Here is a 21,749-nt window from a genome sequence, read left to right on the forward strand (position 1 = left end):
TGGCTTTCTTGGCCACCTGGGCACACTGCTGGCTCATGTTCAGCCAGCTGTCAATCAACACCCCCAGGTCCCTCTCTCACTGGCAGCTCTCCAGCCACTCCTCCCCAAGCCTGTAGCGCTGCTGGGGGTTGTTGTGGCCCAAGTGCAGCACCCGGCATTTGGCCTTATTGAAACTCCTCCAGTTGGCCTCAGCCCATCGCTCCAGCCTGTCCAGGTCTCTCTGCAGAGCCTCCCTACCCTCGAGCAGATCAACACTCCCACCCAACTTGGTGTCATCTGCAAACTGACTGAGGGTGCACTCGATCCCCTCGTCTAGATCATCAATAAAGATATTAAAGAGGAGTGGCCCCAAAACCCAGCCCTGGGGGACACCACTCGTGACCGGCCGCCAGCCAGATTTAACTCCGTTCACCACAACTCTTTGGGCCCAGCCATCCAGACAGTTTTTTACCCAGCAAAGCGTGTGCCCATCCAAGCCGCGAGTAGTCACGTCCTCCTCCCTCCACAATGATCCCAGCAGTGTTCCAATAATGGTCATGGAAAGCATCCATGTGTCTCTCCCTAATCACTACAGTTAGTTTAATTACCCCATTGACATAAAACCTCTCAAATTTTAAATTGTAAACATTTTTAAGAGGAAATAAAGAAAATCAATTGGACCTATCAGGACTGTAGTAAAAGTTATTGCTAAGGACCTTACAGAAATGACCAAAAATTCAAACCACACACAGGTCTCACCACTAAGACGTGCTCCCAAACATAATCCTGGATGCAAGGACTGTCTCTTGCATAACGAACAATAAGGTCATTTCTAGACTCTAAAACCCCAGGAAAGAAAATTTGAAACATTATGCATTTAGATCTGTAGATAACTTCCATAACTGTTCATAATGGGTAGTAATTTTTTTCAAATTCAAACGATAAATACTTTGTATTTTCCTTGTGAGTATTTGTGAACCACTGAGAAACTGAGTAGCATGGGATCTTAAAAAAAAGAATCAGTAATTAAGGAAATGAATATTTTTTGTCTTCCGGACAGGGTTTAAATGGCATGTGTTCAGTGTGCCCTGAGGCCACACAGGGAATAAAGATGATGTAAAAAACCAAAGCAGTGAATAATACTACATTCAGAACAAAAAACAATGCATAATCACTTAAATAAAGATTGTGTTTTTGCTTTTGAAACAAAGAAGCTGAATTAAAACTTCACAGTCAACCTTATTATTTCCTAAACTTTGAGTTAAATTCAATGTTGATCAAGGCAATTTTATTTTTTTATGCAGTGTGCAAAACATTATATATAGACTTGAGTTTATTACAAACTCCTTCAGCAGAGTACCTCCATCCATGCTGTGTTAGTGATTTTGGCTCAAAAAATCTAGTTTTAACTGTATTTCCAAGCCTGAAAAAAAGTATAGTTTGAGCTGCACTACTAAAAAGTTAATGTCAGAGCAGTAGTTTCTTCATTCCCCTACAATTTCACCACGTAGTTATTCTGAAGGATGTTCCTTCTTGGTACACAAACTGCAATTCTCAAAGCATGTGTATTCAAACCATCAAATACAGAATTTCTAGGCAATTTTCAAATTTTACTTTTTCATTCCTTTCTGAATAAATCATATTGGACATGAAATACATTGAAAGGAATAAAGAAGAAACCTTTCTATTAAAAGTGTATGGTACTTTATCATGAACTGAAAATTCACACAATATTTGGTATAACATAAATGTATGCACATATGTACAGATACACACAACTTCCTCCAAAGGAGATATTGGTTGGAAATATTACTTCTGTCTGCAAAGAGCAGTGACATGCAGGTATACATACTTCGAAAAAGTTTGAAATGCTTAAAAATTTTCAGAGGCACGTGAAGGTACTACCACTTGAAAAAAAGGAAAATGCAAGAAAAATGCAGGATAATGTCAAATAATGTAACATACTAAAATACTTTTCAACAGCGAGACCAAGATTAAGTTTAATCTCTAGTACTAAACCTTTCCTGTAAAAGCATAACAACACTGTACTTTAAAAATAAATATCACAGGTAAAAATTGTCTACATCCTTCATTGTAATGTCAACATCAATCCCCTTTGTTGAATTTCTGTGGATTTATGTATCTAGATATAAACCTGCAAAATGTAGCCAGTCATAAATAAACCTCTTTCCAAAGGAAAATTCATGTCAAAATAGATAGGAAATAAAAAATAGGCCTTTTCATTCTGAAAAATATCCACGTCGTTGAAAGAAAACATTTATCAAGAACGCTAATTTCTTTTTTTTTTTAAGGGATGTTAATATCCAGTCAGAATCCAACAGCAGCGGATGCTGAACAAAACAAGGGATAATGAAGCATCTCGTAGGAGTTCCAATTCACTATGGAAAAAGCTACAGCTAATGATCCACATGAAGGTTAAAATTTGGCTTTAGGAAGCCCTAGCCTGCCCTTGCCCAGTTCAGTACAAGTGCTGTGCCAATGTCCTGGGAAGCCAGCCTACGGTATTTTCTTAATTCCTGTTATTCAACTTTTTTCTTTATTTTATTTCTTTCTTCTTAGTAGCTAGAGCCTCTCAACAGCACCCATGCCCATTCCTACGTATGTGTTAGAAATGACAACAGGGTCTTTCATCTGCCTCATTTTCCGTGCCTCTTTATTACAAACAGTAAAGCTGCCTTCCGAAAATTGCATCCTGAATTTGGCAAGTTCAGAGATTTTCCCTCCCTTGTTCTACAGCTCTTAAAAAAACCCCCACATAAAAGGGAAAAACCTGGGCAAATATTGAGCAAGGACCTGTAACCATTACAAATGCACCTCCTGAATACAGTATATACATATCAAGAATGTAACATGGTCTTCAGCACCTACAGAACATTTTTAAAAATATATTACAGGCAGTTTGAAATGCTCTATCTACTCAATATTGCAGGAAGATGACAGTTTTGGAACAGATCATCTGGAAGCCTTTAAGGAAGGAAAAATGTTTGGAGTACTGAATTCACCCGGATTTTGTCTCCATCACCAGTACCACTCACCCGAACGACAAATGGGTGTGATCAAAATCACCGTGGCTCACAGCAGGAAAAGGCTTGTCAGCATTCTGAAGCAACTCCGTCTTTGACTGTCCCTTCATCTTTTATAAAAATACTGCCCATATTTAGCCAGAAGAACGTCTTACCCATGTTTCATAATCTAACCTTGACACAGCTAAAATGTCATCATGTTTCTTCACTGTAGTAGTCTGCCTGTCAGGGTTTTAAATTTTGTTCTTCAGTTAAAAAGGTGTTACAGACATTACCAGTAAGATTTAGAAACATTAACTGGGCATGAAGAGCCCTGATGTAAGAGAAAGCAGATTTTATTTTAGGTTAACACTTCAAAGTTATTGTTTGTTACTTTTTCAGTAGGAAAAAGGTCATTATTTCCCACATACATTGTCATCCTAAAAAGGTCATTATTTCCCACATACTCTGTCATCCTACATTACCTTATTCCCTATTGAACTTGCCATTCTAAAGAGAGGTTATTTTATTGCCTTCAGACAAACACACTTAAATCTCGGGATTGGTGGGAAAACTGATACAGATTTGATTTAATGATTCATTTCAGCATATTTGCAGTTGTGCAATATTTTTCCATTTTAAAAACCAACATGATATATTTTTTTAAGTCCCAGTCCCTCAAGTTGCATAGTAATTAAATTTACATTGTCTTCAATTTATTTGGAAATTAACCTCATTCCCACAGAGAAAAGAGGTTGTGCTTTTGCACTTTACCTCCCACTCCGTTTTATACATCTTATTCCCCTGTTTAATTCCTTCTGTCTCGATCAATTCAAAAATCCTCTCAAATTCCCAAAAAAACGCCCTCCCCAAAATATACTTTTTAAAAAGACAGATGTCTGTGATGTTCCAGGTCATTCTCTGTTTTTCTCAAAGCAAAGAAAACAGTTCCAAGAACTGAATTAGCATGATGATAAAGCAAACACCAACAGTTTTCTAGTCTATAACGTACAAAAAGCAAGCACAACCCTGAGAGCTTGGGATGTTAATTCCCTTCCACCTTGGGAAGCAAATGACAAAGCTAGAGCATGGGACCACATACAAACTGCATTTCAGTGGGATATTCAGAAGAGACACAAGATGGCTTTCTAGGTATATGCAAATGCCCTTTCTGAATTTAAATTTAGCCAGGTGACAAAGGCATGCAAAGATGAGTTTTCACAACCCTGCTGGTGTAATCTGGATTAATCTGAGGCCAAAACTATTCTGGATACTAAACAGTATAAACACTCTCAAAAATACAATTAAGATAATCATAGTGTTTTCAAATTAAGCCAAGTTGTGACAAACTGATGAAGTTGAGACTAGATAAGTGGATGGGGAGGTGGGGAGAAAACTGGCTGAATAGATGGGCTATGGTCAGCAGCAGAGAGTCCAGCTGGAGGCCAGTCATGAGTGGCGTACCCCATGTGTTGACTCTGGGGCCAATGCTCTTTAACATCATTATTAATGACCCAGTTGGTGGGGCACAGGGCACCCTCGGCAAATTTGCAGGTGATACAGAACAGGGAGGAGAGGCTGATGCAGCAGACAGATGTGCTGGTATTGAGGGCGACCTGGACAGGCTGGAGAAAGAGGTCAACACAAACCTCGTGAAGCTCAACATAGGGAAAGATCAGATCCTGCACGTTGAGGGCCGACCAGCTAGAAAACAGCTTTACAGAAAAGGACCTAAAGATCCTGGTGGACACCAAGCTAAACGTACACCAGCAATGTACCCTCATGGCAACAGAAGCCAACGGCAGCATGGGCTGCACAAGGCAGCGCGTTGCCAGCCCATCAAGGGAGGTTACCCTTCCTCTCTGCTCAGCACTGGGGAAGCCCTGTCTGGAGTGCTGGGCTCCCCAGTAGCAGAGACATGCAGAAACAAGTCCAGCAAAGATGATTAAGTGATTGGAGCGTCTGACATGCAAAGAAAGGCTGAGAGACCTAGGACTGATTAGCCTGGGGAAGAAAAGGCTTGAGGGGTTCTCAGTGCGTACAAATATCTGACAGGAAGGGGCAAAGATGATGAAGCCAGACTCAGTGGTGCCCAGAAAAAGGACAAGAGGAAATGGGCACAAATTGAAATACAGGAAATTGCATTTAAACACAAGAAACAAAAAAAAAACCAAGATACCCAGAGAGTCTGTGGAGTCATCATCCTCGGAGATATTAAAAATCAATTGGACATAGACTTGGACAACTGGCTCTACGTGACCCTGCCTTGGGCAGGGGCTTGGACACAACAATCTCCAGAGCCGCCTCCCAACCTCAGCCATTTGGTGACTCCCTGAAATCACCAGGAGCACCGCTAAACATTGAGCACAGTTGCAACAAACAACTAAAATGCACGGAACACTGCCTGCTGGAAGTGAACACCAAGTCAATGGTGCAACCAGCAAAGCCACAACTGCATTACAAAGCGCTTTGGGAAACACAGAAAATATATTTTAGGGTAAAATCCTTCAGCAGCAAGAGGATGGCTGGGTGATTAATTAGAAGAATGAAGCATCAGACAGTTCTGATTTTATTAATTTATTTTTCATTTGGGTTTTTTATAATCACCAATTTTTAATTTCAGCTGGGTGAACATCACATTAAAAGCAAGGACTTGCATATTTTTGAACTGCAGAGAAAAGTAAAATATCTATGTTGAATTCTCTTGAAACTATTCTGCAAAACTGAGCAGGAATTACAGCAGAGTTCACAGTAAAACTCTAATTTAAGAAAGCACAGCTCTTTGTAGGACCGTGCACTACCGAACACCTAACAAGAACTTCAGTGGTGTCTAACAGTCAGTAGGGTTGAGGTTCACCTTCGGTAGGGCAGAGGTTCTTCTGAAGCTCACGTCTCAGTGGAAGACCATTAAAAGCTGGGCTACACTTCAATCTATGCAAGCTTACAGAATGTGAGGGTTGGCTTTTCACCAACTGGAAGTCAAAAAACCCTAACATACTGTTCCTGACGGGCCGCTTCCCTTAGAGGTACTTTATTTTACCCTAGCCACAAAATTGGATTTTGCTCTTTCATAAAATATTCTGATAACTAATAAGGAATATAGATGACATGTGATACTGCATGTTATGCACCTAGAAGTATTTAAAGTAACCAAAAGTACGTGAGGCAGAAACAGTAAATGGAAACTTTAAAATCTTCTTTCATTAGTGTACACGTATTGAACTAGTTTTCAGCTAGGCTGATGCCCCAGAAAACTTTTCCAGCAGTTAGAAGAAAAGCCAAACGCTAATCATTGTCCTGGAGGTTACACTGGGGCTGCAGGATTAGTCATCTTTGGAAACCAGTTGTGGTTGTTCTGATTTTCCTCTCCCACTGCTTTTTCTGATCTGTGGCTGGTGCAGTGGGAGCATTCTCATCAATGTTTTCTCACAAATTCAGCACACAAACACGAAAGAACAAAAACATTTAAGAATAGCTCACAGCTCTCAACCCCTACATCCTGCTGTAGAATGGGGATCCAAAACCTCCTTACACAACTTAAATCAATCCTTCGGAGGATTAGAATAAAAAGGTGACTAATTTCCCCACCCTCCCCCTTTTTTTTTTCTGCTTCTGCATTTCTTGGTCACATAGGCTGTGGTGAGGAATGGCAGTACCAAAATGTGAGAAGAAATGACAGTTCTTGTAGTTGGATGTTCTCACTGGAAGCTGGAAATGAAAAGAACAGAAGAAATAGTTCTTTCAGTGTTACTAATTCTGCAAATCTGGAACATTCTGGGTCATTTAGATCATTAGGAATGGATCTGGATGCCAGTTTCCAAGTCTTCAGCAGCTACACCTCCATTAAGCAAGTCAGTAATGTTCCCTGTTCCCTCCATCCAGCTCCTTTCCTCCCTGTCCGACCCAGGGGCTGGGCAGCCTCATGTCTCCCCAAGGAGCCAGGCCAGGTCTGCAGGACTCAGCACCTCTGCCTTCACTGCAATGGGCTTTACAACACCGCACTGGTGGCACTTGCCTCTTTGCCATCACTAATCACTGATTTAAATCACTAATTTAATCACTAATTTAAATCAAATGGCTGGACAGCTGAGAGACCACCCAGAACTACTTCAGAAGGAGAACCATGAGAATGAAACTTCTCAAGACTTATTTTGTTAACCAAATATTAAATAAAGAAGATTTTTTGGTTTTGTTTTTAAATACACTTTTCCAAACTCATGCTACTTGGAGCTGCAATTAATCAGGAAAATTAAAACTCTCAGGTATTTTCACTAAGCAGTTCTACCCTGTGGCAGCTCCTGTGCAGAACACCTCTACAGCAGATATCACAACATCTGCTTTGAGACAGTCTGGGCTTACTGAAAAAACCCTGGATTTTATCAAATAAGCTTTATCTCTTGGGCTCATCACTTTTAAACTAACATGCCATCCTGAAGTGAGTCAGTACATGTAGAACAACTAGGTGTGCTTGCACAATCAGCCCCAAATCAGCAGAATACTCAGCCACACATCTTGTGCACGATATCTCACTAACCAAATTCCATTTCACATGAAAGCCACCTACAATGTTAAGAGTCTGTTGTGAGGCTTCCCCTTTTTTTTTTTTTTGGTCTTTTTTACTACACTATTGACTGTTGGATTTATTAATTAAAAATTACTGCTGAACTAAAATTTGATATATTTGATGGGGTGGGATACTTTTCATTCAACCGAAAAGCCAATGTCTCGTCTCCTAGATTAACAGAAATCTCTTGTTGCTTCTGTTCTTCAGAGTCCTTTGCCAAAATTTCATTCATCACCACTGCTCATATGCATGATTTTAATCCCTTAACCACCTATATCTCTCTGTAAGAGACATCTGCAAAGTTATTTGCTCCACCATTTTTCTGGGGGACTTGTGAATCGTTTGTTACTCAAGGTTGGCAAAGGTCTTTGAAATATTTTCGTACTTAAGGCACCACCCAGTTCCAGGAAGACACCCAGATCTCTCTCTAGACATCCATGTGTATGGATTAAACATTAGTTCTCAATTAACTGCAAGATGCAGATACTCCTCACTAACTTAGAGGTAAAAAAAAAAAAAAAAAGAGTATACATTTTGATGCTTAACTTCAGGCATTCTGGTTGGAACATCTTAATCACAATTATCAATTGTGATAATTCTAGCTCCAGTCAGTACTTTCCACCAGTTTCATCTGAACATAAGGAGTGCCGGAATCACAGCTACAGTCTGTTGATTTGCAACGAGAGCTCATGCTGAAGAGGACTTCTGCATAAGCCAAAATGTAGCTTTGGTGAGAATCTGTGCTTTAATTTGACAAATTGGAAGATGTTTTCAATCAGTAACATATGTTTGTTATTTTCTAAGTGAATAATTTTCTATATTTAGGCAATAATTACACATCTTACTAAGTTGCCTTCACTAGCCAGAAGTTCATGCAGTGCTGTCTGGGAAACCAAACCAGGTAACAGTGGATGACCTAGATGGACAAAACAAAGAATACCCATACTACAGTCTGTGTTACCAGTGACAAGTTGCTGGAGAGGTGTTCTGCACCCAAAAGGTGATGTTCTGCACCCTAGGAAAGTCAGCACATAGTACAGAGGAGCTGAACCTCAGTAATGCTTTTTGGCCTAAGCAGAAGATTGATTTACAGAAGCATAAATCCTTCCTGCTTTCAGCTATGAAATATTAAACTATATTAAGTCTGATGTTCATTTTATTAGCATTCTTCTGGACTCTTCAGGAGACTTTCCTGGACTCTACAGAATATTTCTCTTTTTAGTCTCCAAACAATAGCTTGTTTACATACTTATAAAATAATAAGACACCCTCCCCAATGCTGATTAATTGCCAGACATTACATATGAACGCAAAACCCCCGGACTCTGAACATACTGCTACAATGGAAATGTGTGAAAGTAATTCTGTTCCAATTTCATCCCATGGGAACATGGTCTCATAAGCATTCAATTAAGAATAATTCTGTCTGATCAAGATGTGTTTTAGTTTCACATACTAATGTGGTAGAATGCATCTAGATCATGTCTGTGATGATTTTTTACCAGGGTGGGAGGAATAAAAATTATTATATAGAAAGAATATAGCTCTTGCAATTTTTCCCCTTTCAATTTAGGGGTTTTTTTTTGTGCATGAGAAAGTAGGGTTTTCGCAACCTGTGCTGTTTTGTACTATTTGGGTCAGATCACCTGGGGGATAGTACCTGAGAAGATAACATTTGTAATGGGAAAAATCTGAATCAAAATGCAGTCTTTTAAAGAAATCTGCAAGTCAAAGCAAAACAACAAAATCCTGCATGGCAATCTGCCTATAGCCCTGATTTTCAATGCCAAAAGAAACGACTCTGATCAGCTTGTCTGACACAAGCCATAGGAATTCCTGCAGCTACTTCCTCCTTCAAGTCCAATAGCTGTGGCTGGATTTGGACATATCTTTTAGGAAAACATCCAATCTCATTTAAAAATTCCAATCTTGGGAAATTCAGAGCCCTTGTTAAACTATTCCAGTGAATCATCCACTGTGTAAAAAAAAAAAAAAAAAAAGAATCAGTCTTGATTGGTTTTGCTTCAGTTTCCAGCTACTGGAGTGCATTATACTTTTGCATATTAAAGGCCTCCTTACTAAAGAATTTATTTACCCCTCATCTCCGAAATAATTTCAGGATAAACTCATAAATCTGCCCTAGACTACCTCCAACTCCTTTCAAAGTCAATGCTACCTGGACCTCTTATCCCAAGAGTGTGACCTATGTGCATGAAACTCTACCAGCTCTATAAAAACACACCTTTCATGCATCAGGCTTACAAGGTTACCTTTTGGTATCAGCAATCTTTCCTCTTCACTGTTTCCCTAAAAAATATTCTTGATACATTATTTTAAACAGGGTAGGAGTTAATGAACAATGCACAAGGGTTTCCACTAGATGTGCACCCACCTGATGATCATCCAGTTAAACTGCATTTTGAGACCTACAAGCTAGACAATTTTTTTACCCACCAAATTTCCACAGCATTGATTTTATATCTCACTGATTTCTTGACTGATATGCTCTGCAGTACAAAGACAAATAATTTGTAATAGGATTATTTATAAACAAATCCCTTCTGCCAAGTCACTCAAAGTTGAGTGTAAAGTGATCCTTCCAAAATAAAAAATTCCCTTCAATAAAATTATCAGCAGCTGACTAAAAATCACAGTCAAAAAGCAATAAAACATTGAATTATATTCATTCAACAGAACACTGACAGTTTGTTTTTTTAATTCTTTTTTTTTTTTTTCCCCCCCAAAGGAAGATGAGTAAATGAGCTGATTTCAGTGAAATGTTGTTCCAGACCATGGCAGTAGCCAAACAAAAAGCCTCACCTCCTGACCCGTGATCCCAGATCAGGAACTGAGGCCACACAAAAGATCTTGCATGGAAGCTCAAAAAACACTTTCCATAAAAACCTACAGGCTGCTCTATAGAAATCCGAGCATACTGGTGTTAACAAACCGGCCTGCATCCTCAAAGAAATATTCATGTAGCTTGTTGTCTTTTTTCCTTTGTCCATTTTTACTCTTACTTCTATTTACTTAAGATAATAATATTTTGTCAACTGTTCTATGGTCTACTTAACTCTGAAATTTACATTGCACACACCATAACCACTGAAATCAGTGATTAGTATAGCAGCCCACAACACTGGGTTTGCATTGAAAACAGAAGTAAACCAATATTAAACCCATTAGGAAAAAGACCATCTTTGAGTCTTTAGGTTAAACACTAATTGCAGCAGTTGGAATTTGTCAGCGTACAGGTGATCCCATTAAGAGAGAAATTTTGTTAATTGTCACAAAATTGTACAACCTCCAACTCTGACATTAGAAGTTGGATGAATAAAGCCGTATGTCTCAGTAACACGAAAAATTTCCCAACCAACCCATAATTATACTTTATGATAATGCAGTGGTACTGTAATTCCTGAACGGGTACTAATTCTGTTCTCATCAGCCTTCTGGCTTAGGAGGATGCTGAGCAGAACACACGGAATGTGCTTCTGGGAGCAGAACGGAAAAAGGAAAGGAAAAGTACCCACAGACCGCTGGTCAGATGCCAGTTTTGGAGGCAAGGTGCAAAATCTTACTAAAATACCCAACAGAAAAAAAGTTTTAAATCATTACTGTCAAAAAAGAGTATCGAGTTAGTTTATTGTTTAAAAGTACCTAAACTACCAAGATTTTTAGACTTTTTCACTGGAGAAATACATTTTTTTTTTCCAGGGGAAAACAACCCCAACCCTAAGTCATCTACCACTCCAGAAATACTTTGCTTTAGTGATAAATGAAGTGAAGCTATTTCTCGCCTGTGACAGGTCCAGACTCTGCCATTTTCATTATTTTACTTCTAATCCTATGGCAAAAGAGGGTTTATTCATAAAACGTGAAAAAAGCAAGCTGTTGTTCAAACTTACAGAGTCTTAAAAACCTTTTTGATAAGGTCCAATTACTACATAGAATCACAGAATCACAGACTGGTTTGGGTTGGAAGGGGCCTTAAAGACCATCTAGTTCCAACCCCCCTGCCACGGGCAGGGACCCCTTCCACTAGCCCAGGTTGCCCAAAGCCCCGTCCAACCTGGCCTTGAACCCTTCCAGGGAGGGGGCAGCCACAGCTTCTCTGGGCAACCTGTGCCAGGGCCTCACCACCCTCACAGGGAAGAATTTCTTCCTTACATCTCATCTAAATCTGCCCTCTGTCAGTTTAAAACCCTTACCCCTCGTCCTATCCCTACCCCCTGATCAAGAGTCCCTCCCCCCTTTCCTGGAGCCCCTTTCAGTCCTGGGAGGCCGCTCTAAGGTCTCCCCGGAGCCTTCTCTTCCCCAGCTGAACCCCCCCAACTCTCTCAGCCTGTCCTCACAGGGGGGTGCTCCAGCCCCCCGAGCATCTTCGTGGACTCCTCTGGCCCCGCTCGAGCAGGTCCGTGTCCTTCTGATGTTGGTGCCCCCAGAGCTGGACCCAGCACTGCAGGGGGGTCTCACAGAGCGGAGCAGAGGGGAGAATCCCCTCCCTCGCCCTGCTGCCCACACTGCTCTGGGTGCAGCCCAGCACACGGGTGGCTTTCTGGGCTGCCAGCGCACGTTGTTGGCTCACAGTCAATTTTCCACCCCCCAACCCCCCCAAGTCCTTCTCCTTGGGGCTGCTCTCCAGCCACTCCTCGCCCAGCCTGGACTTGTGCTGGGGATCGCCCTGACCCATGGGCAGGACCTTGCCCTTGGCCTTGTTGAACTCCGTGAGGTTTGCCCGTCCCCACTCTCCAGCCTGTCCAGGTCCCTCTGAATCATCACAAATTATTTTCCTTCTCACAGATTTTTATCAAGTTATTTACCAAAAAGGTTTTCAATAGTTCCTTATGCGATAAGACTCAAGCATAGTTTTCCTACAGAAAGTAGGAATTGTCTCATTCTCAACCCATTTCATCTGCCTATACTAACATACAACAACATTCTTGTTTTCACACACCACTTTTGATGGAAGCCCACCTGCACTGACTTCACTCCGGGCAACTTGTTTGCAGAGACAGCAGTGTTTACCCGAGCTGTGATACCTAATAGTCTTTCCCATTTAAATGATCATTAAAGTCAAAATAATATTGCTCATGTTGTTGACTGCTGTGTTTATATGCTGGCCCACCTACTAGATGTTTATAAAGTAACTGTTATTTCTCAATACTGCTTGATTCTCTTTACATGGTGAACACTTTCAATATCACGTCTCAAAGGTTAAGTTCCCAGTGATGTAAGGATCAATATTTGGTACTTCATATTTAAAATATTACACACAGCAAGTATTAGAAGTGACATAAATTATTTTCAAAAGTTATAACTGAGTGCCTTAACCGGAAACACAAGAAGAATAGAAAAGGACCAGTTTTCAGAAGGCTGAAGGGGGTCTTGAAGAGCACACCCAGATCTTCTGTTATACTCACACAAAGCTGATGTACTATTTTACTTTCACTAACTTAGGGAAAGATTTTTAATTTAACTGTTTAAAAAATGAATGTAAACAAATGCTCAAGATGATCTATAGACTCAGAGAAAAAGAATTCACACCAGTCAAAACCCATTTTAAACATTATTAATGGATGTACTTCTCTGAATTGCATTAACCCACACAAAAATAATTTAAGGTTCAATAATAAACGCATCTGCTTCATGTTTCTCCTCACCTTCCCTTCGCAGAGTAAAGCCAAAGAAAACATGTCAGAATTGCAGATGTTTCAGCTGTTTTTGAGGATGATACTCTGACACCTTTTCTGTATGTATTGAAGGACGGGCCAGTAATCCGTATTATCACAACGGACTGCCTATACGTTGCTGGGATCCAGCCCCGATGCCCCCACCCAGCTCACACTCCAAGGGAAAAAGGAGCTGGCAACTGGATAATGAATGCAAGTTGGCTTTATGCAGTACATCACCATCACACTGCAGCAACAGAAACATTTCTGGTAATTAGCAGTATTTTTCAAAGCTAACCTCCACGGCCCTGATCCCGCAAAGACTGCACATTCTTAAATTAATGTAATTGCATAATTCCATCGACTCTAATGGCATGGGAGGAGTATGGTTACAATGCTCATCCTCTACAGGCTTCAGACAATGTGCCAGAACACTTCTGAAAGGGAGTATTAAAATCTTATTAGATACATTTTGCTGTTTAAACAAACCTAGCATTAAGTAATAAAAGATATGTAAAATGGGCAAACTGTGTGAATTTGACATCATATTTCTTTGTCTTTTCTCTCTGGGCAAAAAAAACTTAATTCAAATGAATCTGTATAATTTTTCCTTTTGCTCTACTGCTTCATGAACATGTTTAATCAATTTACAAGGCTCACCAAAACCGTATTTCCTGCTTTCACACACACAATGTCAAGCTAGCTATGAAAAGAAAACCGTCCTTAATTTGTTCAGCATCCCAAAACAAATCATTGCTTGTTGGCTGCCTTTTGCTAGTACGTGCACTAAGCCAGTTTCATTTTCAAAAACAATTTTCCTGAGATTGACTGCAACCCAAAGGGGTTTAAAACAAAAAGGGAACACACACAAGCATTGAAACATCACACGATGAACATGCAATTCAAAAGAAAAACATAATGGTAAGGGTGGGAGAACATATTTCACATCACAAAGCACAGTTACTGCAATAATTAATAAATAGTACAGCCACAACAGAATTATTAGACAGCAGCAATGACAGATTACAATCCCAGGCTCAATATTTATGCTACGCTAATGCATTGCATAATAATATAGGTATTGTGTCTCCTCTGTTTTTATAATTTAGAAAAGGCACCGAAAGCAACACCAGCACTAAATCCCAATTAAAGTTGTGTGGAAACCTGGTGCTGTGGGCTTACTCCCAGTGGGATACTGGAATATATACTATTTTCCTTCCTCTCTCCCCCAGTTTAACCAGTGTTACCTGTTCAGTAAGTGTGTGATGCAGTGTGCCTATAGATTTGACAGGTCACCACCAGTATCTTACACAAATCCATGGTAGCTTGAAAATGTGAACATTTATCAGCCAGCAGCATATAGGCACTTTTATAAGTGCTTTAATGGAAAACAGTGGTAAGTAACTACTACTAATTAGTCAGTGCCATCATTCTAAAGTCACCTCTTTTTTCTTTTCACATCTTTTCTCCTTTGTTTTACCTTTATTAATTCCCTCTCCCCACCTCCAAATTAAAGGTACAACTGTTCATGTCCATATTCACGTTTGCACACAAAATGTACCCAAATAGTAATAAAAACTTTAATTCTGTGGGATGCCTAAAGACAGGCAACATCATTAAGAGGTATCAGGACAGTGTTAGAGACCAGCCATTACTCAGGGCTAAGTTTTATATTCTTTACCAGGAGCATGGCAAAGAGGCCTGGATGGGAGGGTCGTGATTTATAAATCACCTTAATTAATTATTCTCTGCCTTTAGTAATTTATGCATTCCATTTCTTCTCTAAGCAGGCTGTTGACAGGATAAAATACTGCAGTACTTAATACAGGATGGATGCACAGATTCACACAAAACCCACTTTTTTTTGACACCTCCGTTTATGCCACCGTATTTGATGCTATTTGCAGACTCACGCAGGTAAGTTTCCTGAGCACACACTTTTCTAATCATGTATTACCAGAACATCTATAGAGAATTAGCCACTAAAAACTGCTACCTAGATATTTTTCTATCAGCAACTTCTATTTCAAATACTCCGTCCTCCTCCTATCTCATAAAAGGATAACCTGTAATGAAAACCTGAGATTTTACAATCTCCCAGGCTGATATATTCTAATATATCTCAACTGCCACATAACTCCCATTTCAGAAAGTAATACCAGTAAACTATTTCTTCATCAGTTTCAGTGTGGGGACTAAGTAGATGAACTTTTTGCTCTAAAAATTTCACAAGCTTGTTATTTGAAAATGCATATAGTGTTATCAGTGCTTATTTTCATCCATAAAGCCACCTGAAAGATGCAGTATCTGTGGAGCAGTACTTAGTCTCCCAAGAATGATTTTGCCAACTTAATATTGTAGTGTTGCCATTGTACAAAATTATCCAAATTTCACTGAAACACGCTAGAATAATTAAGCTATTTCTTTTATGTTTTCAGGGTATCATTCCTACATGTAAAACATTCTGTCTTAAACAAGATTTTGGTGTGGACTGCCCTCTATTATTATTATTCATTTTTAAATAATGTCTTTGAAATCTTAATGTTTTGCCTACTTTAATACCATATCCCTGTTCCAAATTAGTCTGGAGAATGCCCCTGGGACAGCTAGATTTTCATCTCCTGTTGAGATCCTTCAGTGTAACTCTCCATCATTATGTACTACTATAAAATTTCTTTTGTACAAAAAGAGCTATTTCAGCTTGCATGCCATATTTTCTTCCCTTGACAATCAAGCTGGTTTTACTTATGTTTACTGTGTGGTCTATTGCTATTGTATGCCGGCTTAGCTGGGAAGCTGCATTTCCACCCTGGATGCTTTCCATGTTCTGATCAATTTTGTCATGCAATTTTTTCCTGTTTTTCCTACAACTTCCAGCATCTTGGTTAATATATTTAATTATCCATGGCATCAACAGTGAAATAGTAAAACTTAAATTTTTGCATGGCATGAACTTCTTAGATAAAACATTTGGGTATTGCAAGTAGAATTTATTTTTAAATTCCTGCTATTTCACAGTTTCAGTAGAACATCTGTATTTTTGCATCATGAACAAAGATTTTATGTTGTCATTTAAGGCTGGTAGATTCTCACCATTCTTATTCTGTACAATCAAACTGATCAGGCATATCAAAAAAGGCAGATCTTTCTTAATTTATCATTAAGTGCCATGACAATTTACCGAACTTGAGGGAAAAGTTCTATTGTTCCCATTCTTGAAAAGGAATTTATATAGACAACGTTACCAAAATAATGGGTGTCAAGGAAGTATTAGACACTGACACGTAAGACAATTCATATCTCTGCACTAATTCCAAACAAACTACATAACTGTATGGAAGCTTTGTGAATCACAGCTTACGTTCTTATGGGGTTGGAAAAGGATTAAAATACTTTTACTCTCACATAAAAAGCATTTAAAAGTTCCAAAGGCCACATATAAATTCAAGAAGTTGTATTCTAAATCTAAAACAAACCAAAACCATTATTAGACTCCCAATTCTACCACACTTTTTAGGACATACATTAAGGATGTCATAAAAACACAAATCATCCCCTTCAAAATTAATGTTATTCATCAGTTTACTGAGAACATGCACAGATCAGTCACAGAGCATGCAGCATGCAGTAAATGGAGAGCAGAGGTTAATAACCTGGAAGCATAGGATCTGAGAATGTGAGAACAAGTTAAAGACAAGAGTTCCTCTCCATTGTCACTGAGGGTCGAGAAGCAATGCTGCAGCGTAGAGCAGTGAGAGTGGGGGAAATACAGTTTGTCCAAGACATATACATATCTCCGCAAGTGGCGGCAGGTATAACTGAAAGACAAGGGTAAAGGGAGAAAAAACAGAAAAAAGAGGTATTTTCCTTTAAGAAAGCTAATTCATGGTTTAATGTCCTTGGTTTTTGTGCCGAGTCAATGGAAGATGCCAAGTAAGCAATGGAGCAGTTTGACATAAAACAACAATTTCAAAAGACAGACAGATCTGTTAGCCCGTGCCCATACGCTGGTTCTGTCACTACCACAGAGGGAACCTGCCAAGTCTCACACATTAGAGATTCAAGAAATTGGGCTTTCCCCCCCACCCCCTTTTTTTTGGTGGGGGTTGGGTTGATCAGGCATTAAGAGAAGTTTTGGCTCTCTCAACTTGCCCTTAAAATATAAATGCATGAGTGTGAACTGGGTTTACAAATTTACCATTAAAAAAACCTGAGAGTATTCACAAAATTTAACTGATTTTCATGGAAACTGACATCTCGCTTTAGGGAAAAAATTCACACAGAATTACTGATCAGTGTGAACTCCTCTCGCAGCCTAGGATTCCAGTGGTAGAATATCTCTGTATTTAATTCTAGTTTCTCAAACACTGTGCTTTATCATAATCAAGTTACACACTGAGACCTGGTTAGCTCTTCCATTAAAAACTACAATCACTTCCATGAAATAACTACAGAACAATCAATAAAATATTTAATATTCATACTAACCAATTCTGAATGCTCTTGAGTAAGAGACATACTGCCTATGCCTGCTCACAGGATATCCTCCCACTCATAATGGGAAGGAAAATAAATTAGAGTAGTTCACCTGCAACAAACTGCATCGCTGGTAAACTATGAAGCACATACATCATGTAACCTTGAACATCTATTATTATAGGTTTTGCATAGAAAACACTGCACAATGGTGTAGAGCCCAGAGTACACAGTGTGGCAAGTCTTCCAGAAAGTGCCTTAAGCAGCCTAATACGTTGCGAGATAAATAAGACAGCTCTTCATAAACATCAAGCTGCTCCTACTAGACTGTTTGCTGTTCCCATTGCAGCCTGGGTAGCCCTGCAGTACAGACATACCCTTGGAGTGCTAAACCGGGAAAGTTTCCAGTGCAGAGAGTGAAGAGTGATTTGTGAAATTGAGCCTCCTTTGCTGACTTTGGTAAGAATCAGCAAACACCTCAACTCTAGGCTACAACATCCTTACCAAATAAAAAAACCCCATCGTTTCATAGCTTCATAGGTTGGAATTTGGGCAGTGGGTTATCTACCTAACTGTCTGCATTCCACAGGCTTGTATCTCTCCATAATCCCTCTATTGGACATAAGTCATGTGTGGCTAAAACACTTTTTCAGGAGAACAAGTTATTCACGTATCTTGGGCAAAGAACAGGACAGAAAACAGTGCCCCCAGCAGCAGATCCTCAGTGCAATCAGCAGGGCTCTAAGTCTAAAACTTTATCAAAACCAATGTCCCCCATTGCTTTAGTTTAAGCAGCATTCACTGCTGGGTTAAAGTCAGTCACCTACCTTTGCTCTGGAAGTTGAGGAACACACAATCCCTTTTGGTATTTCAGCTGCAGATATACTAGTTTTCAGGAAAGGAGCAGCTGCGAGGAGGCAAATTCTTAAGCCATCATGCCTTTTTTTTGACCACATCATGTTTTGAGCAACAGAAGCTATTCTCTTCACTCCACAGGCCGGGGATGGAGAAGATAAAAGATGGTATTTACAGGATCCCATACCAAGGGGAACCCTCAACACATAAGCCTGCCCTTCCAGCTACCCACAGCAGCCACAGAATTTTTTCCAAAACCAGATTAAAGAGCATCGTTTAAAATGATGCTGCTTAGAAGATTTAAATGGTCATGAGTCCACTACTCCCATTTAGTATATTGTACCAGCCTTGCTACTAGAAAATTGTACCTTATCTCAAGCCTGTATAGGTCTCATTCCAGTCATTTGATGTTGTTTGACTTTTGTCAAGAAATTGAGAGCACCTTCTATTATCGCTTAGCTTTGAACCCTGACAATGCTCTCCATAGACAGGAAGAACAAGACTTGATCCCCTGAGCGTGATGACCACATGTAGGCTTAACTGACAAACTGCATGAGAACACAGCATGAGATGGGAGGAATAGAAATTTCCCAAAAACTTCACCCAGAGGTTTCATGCCCTGTTGATGCAGGTTGCACAGTGCCAGCCCTCCCACTGCTGCCAGCCTCAGGGCCATCACCTTGTCCTGACACAGCACGGCAGGGACCGAGCACAGGAGAGACCGCTTCTGTGGGAAGGCAGCTTTCAGAGCCAGCTCCGGGTGTTGGTGGAGCTGCTGGCTGAAGGTGCCACTTCCTCAAGCATCACACTTTGGGAAAACAACCTTCAAGCATCACCAGTCCTCTTGGCTATCTATACAATATGGCCAGTGCAATTCTGTAATCCTCCCTTTCAGCATTTCAGCTAACAAGGGCAAGGCAATTCCTATTTTCAAAGTTCAACTTGTTTACTGAAAGGCATGTTTTTAAACCCATACCAAGAGCAACACAATCCATAAAAGCCTGCCTTTTCTGACTTGCATTACAGCCACTATGGCCAGCATAGCTTACAACATATTAAAGACTAAGCATCTTCATTATTAAATCCTCTAAGATAAACCTGAGTAAAACCAAGGCTTAGATCCCTCAATAGATATGTACATTAAGAAAAACTTACATCCAACTTTCACCAACTCATTGTGGATATTGAGTTTGAAATCAGACTTACCTGATCCACCAGAAATCAGTTTTCCAGCATCTGCTACATCTACAGTTACATGTTACTGAAATTTTTGTTTTCTCTATGTTTTATGGGGCATATTACTTTTACTTTACAGAAAAAAAGCAAGCCAATACAATACTACACAATAGTACTGAAAAATTTGAAAAAGCAATATTGCAGAAAATAAAGAACAATAAATTTGATTGATGGTGGGCGTATGTGTATTACTCATGTATTCTGTTTACCCTGAGGACAAAACTTTAGCTCATACTGTACTAAAATCCCCCTCCAGAAGATTATAATTCCCTTTTATAAAAAGTAAAAACCATCTGATCAACATTTTTAATTCTGATAAGAAAACATTACAGTGTCAACTTCTAATAGCTAAAAAGTGGAGTGTCTGGTTACATAAGTCTGGGAAATCAGGGTGGACTTGAGTTATCCTAACCAACAATAATATATAGCTTCTTACATAACAATAAACTTTCACTTTTTTTTTTTAAAAGTAATGAAAATAATAAACACTCCTCTAATGCCTTCTCACTTCACAAATATTACTGTAGCTATATTCTCTAGAAATTTAAACCTATCAAATTAAAAAAAAATTCCATATGCTCCATTAAACTTTAAGTTATCACCATTCTTTGTCTTTAACAACCATGGCTATTAAAGCCACAGAACCCCCAAATTTTTGGATCCAAACCAACAGAGGTTAGCATCAGCATTCTGAGACTAAAGTGACAGGACCCTCTCTGTCTGGTAGTCATCCATCTCTCACATGCCATCAGCTGTGAACCCCTGTGATTCCAGAACACAAACTGGATGGAAATGAACATGAACATGGAAACTCAGTGACATCTTTAAGATAAATGAAGATGCTCAAAACTGATGGGCATCAAGTCAAAGCACCTAATTCAATCCTTATGAAGTCAGAAAGTAGCATTTAGAAGTCTCCAAGGGTTTGCTCCCATGGGTTTTTTTTGGTGAGTTTCTTGTTTTTCACTTTCTCTACTGCACATACCGGGTAGGGAATTGAAATAAAGAAATCAAACTTGAACAAAATGCCAAAACCAATACAGAAAAGGCTCATTTGCTAACCATGAATAATGTGTATTTTTGAATAAAAATATACCTATAAAATAATTTGATACTGTAAGAGACAGCATAAAGAACCTGACCTTTGTGAAGAGGTCTGTAAACTACCTGCTACTTGAGAATTTCTTCTACTCATGTTTCTGGCATCCATAAATATGTTTCCTTCCCTGATCCTGGCACTGTTTAATCTTGCCCAGTGGCTGGTATAAAATGAGAAGACTGGGAGGAAGCTTCAGTATTGGCTTGGCACATGAGACAAAAAAAGGAAAAGAAGAAAAGAACCACACCAAAAAACACCAGACCAGGGTAAACAAACAAGCAAACAAAACACATCAGTCAGCTACATCACTCTTTTAGTAAAAGAAAAAAAAAGTAAACTTGCTCAAAGGGAAAATTGCTCTTCCTTGTAATTCTCCCCAACTTCTGAAGTTGTCCTTCCCATTGCCACCCTGCAAGGCCAGCCTGTTCTTATAAATCTTCAGAGAGGTGAATGTCTACATTCGACTGTCGTGAGGATACTCTCACCCGCTTATACCAATCTCCTGTAATCCTGGAGCTCTGGTCCTCTCTTCCTGAGACCTTTTAGGATTTGTCTGAACCAGCAGTAGTTAAAATGAATACTCTCATCATCACTCTGACCTCAGAGAGGGCAGAGACCCTCCTTGTACACGCTGTTCAACGCCTGCCACACAGAGGCAAACATATCTTTTTTATACACATATAAAAATTAACTCAATTATCTATATTTATTTGTAATTTAGAGTAGATTTGATAAAGGCAAAGAGAGGTTTCCTTTCTAGAGAGTCTGAACAGTCCCGACCAGTAAAGTTATTCTGATGAGAGCAGTTAAATGGGGGCATCAAAAAACCATTTTAAAGTCAATGG

General features: G+C 39.5%; 1 protein-coding gene across 3 annotated transcripts in view; it reads right to left on the bottom strand.

Moving 5' to 3' along the window:
• The window catches only part of DYM (dymeclin), a 226,699-nt gene that overhangs the window by 78,748 nt on the left and 126,202 nt on the right, over positions 1-21,749 (bottom strand). For 2 of the 3 annotated variants that reach the window (XM_074855439.1, XM_074855442.1), the window contains one exon: positions 16,892-17,056. The exons of the other annotated variant lie outside the window; for it this stretch is intronic. In XM_074855439.1, coding sequence (XP_074711540.1) covers positions 16,892-17,056 — 165 coding nt within the window. The remainder of the gene's footprint in view (positions 1-16,891; positions 17,057-21,749) is intronic. 3 annotated transcript variants of the gene reach the window in all.

This window comes from Strix uralensis, chromosome Z (assembly GCF_047716275.1).
Source record: "Strix uralensis isolate ZFMK-TIS-50842 chromosome Z, bStrUra1, whole genome shotgun sequence".
NCBI classification, from domain to species: domain Eukaryota; kingdom Metazoa; phylum Chordata; class Aves; order Strigiformes; family Strigidae; genus Strix; species Strix uralensis.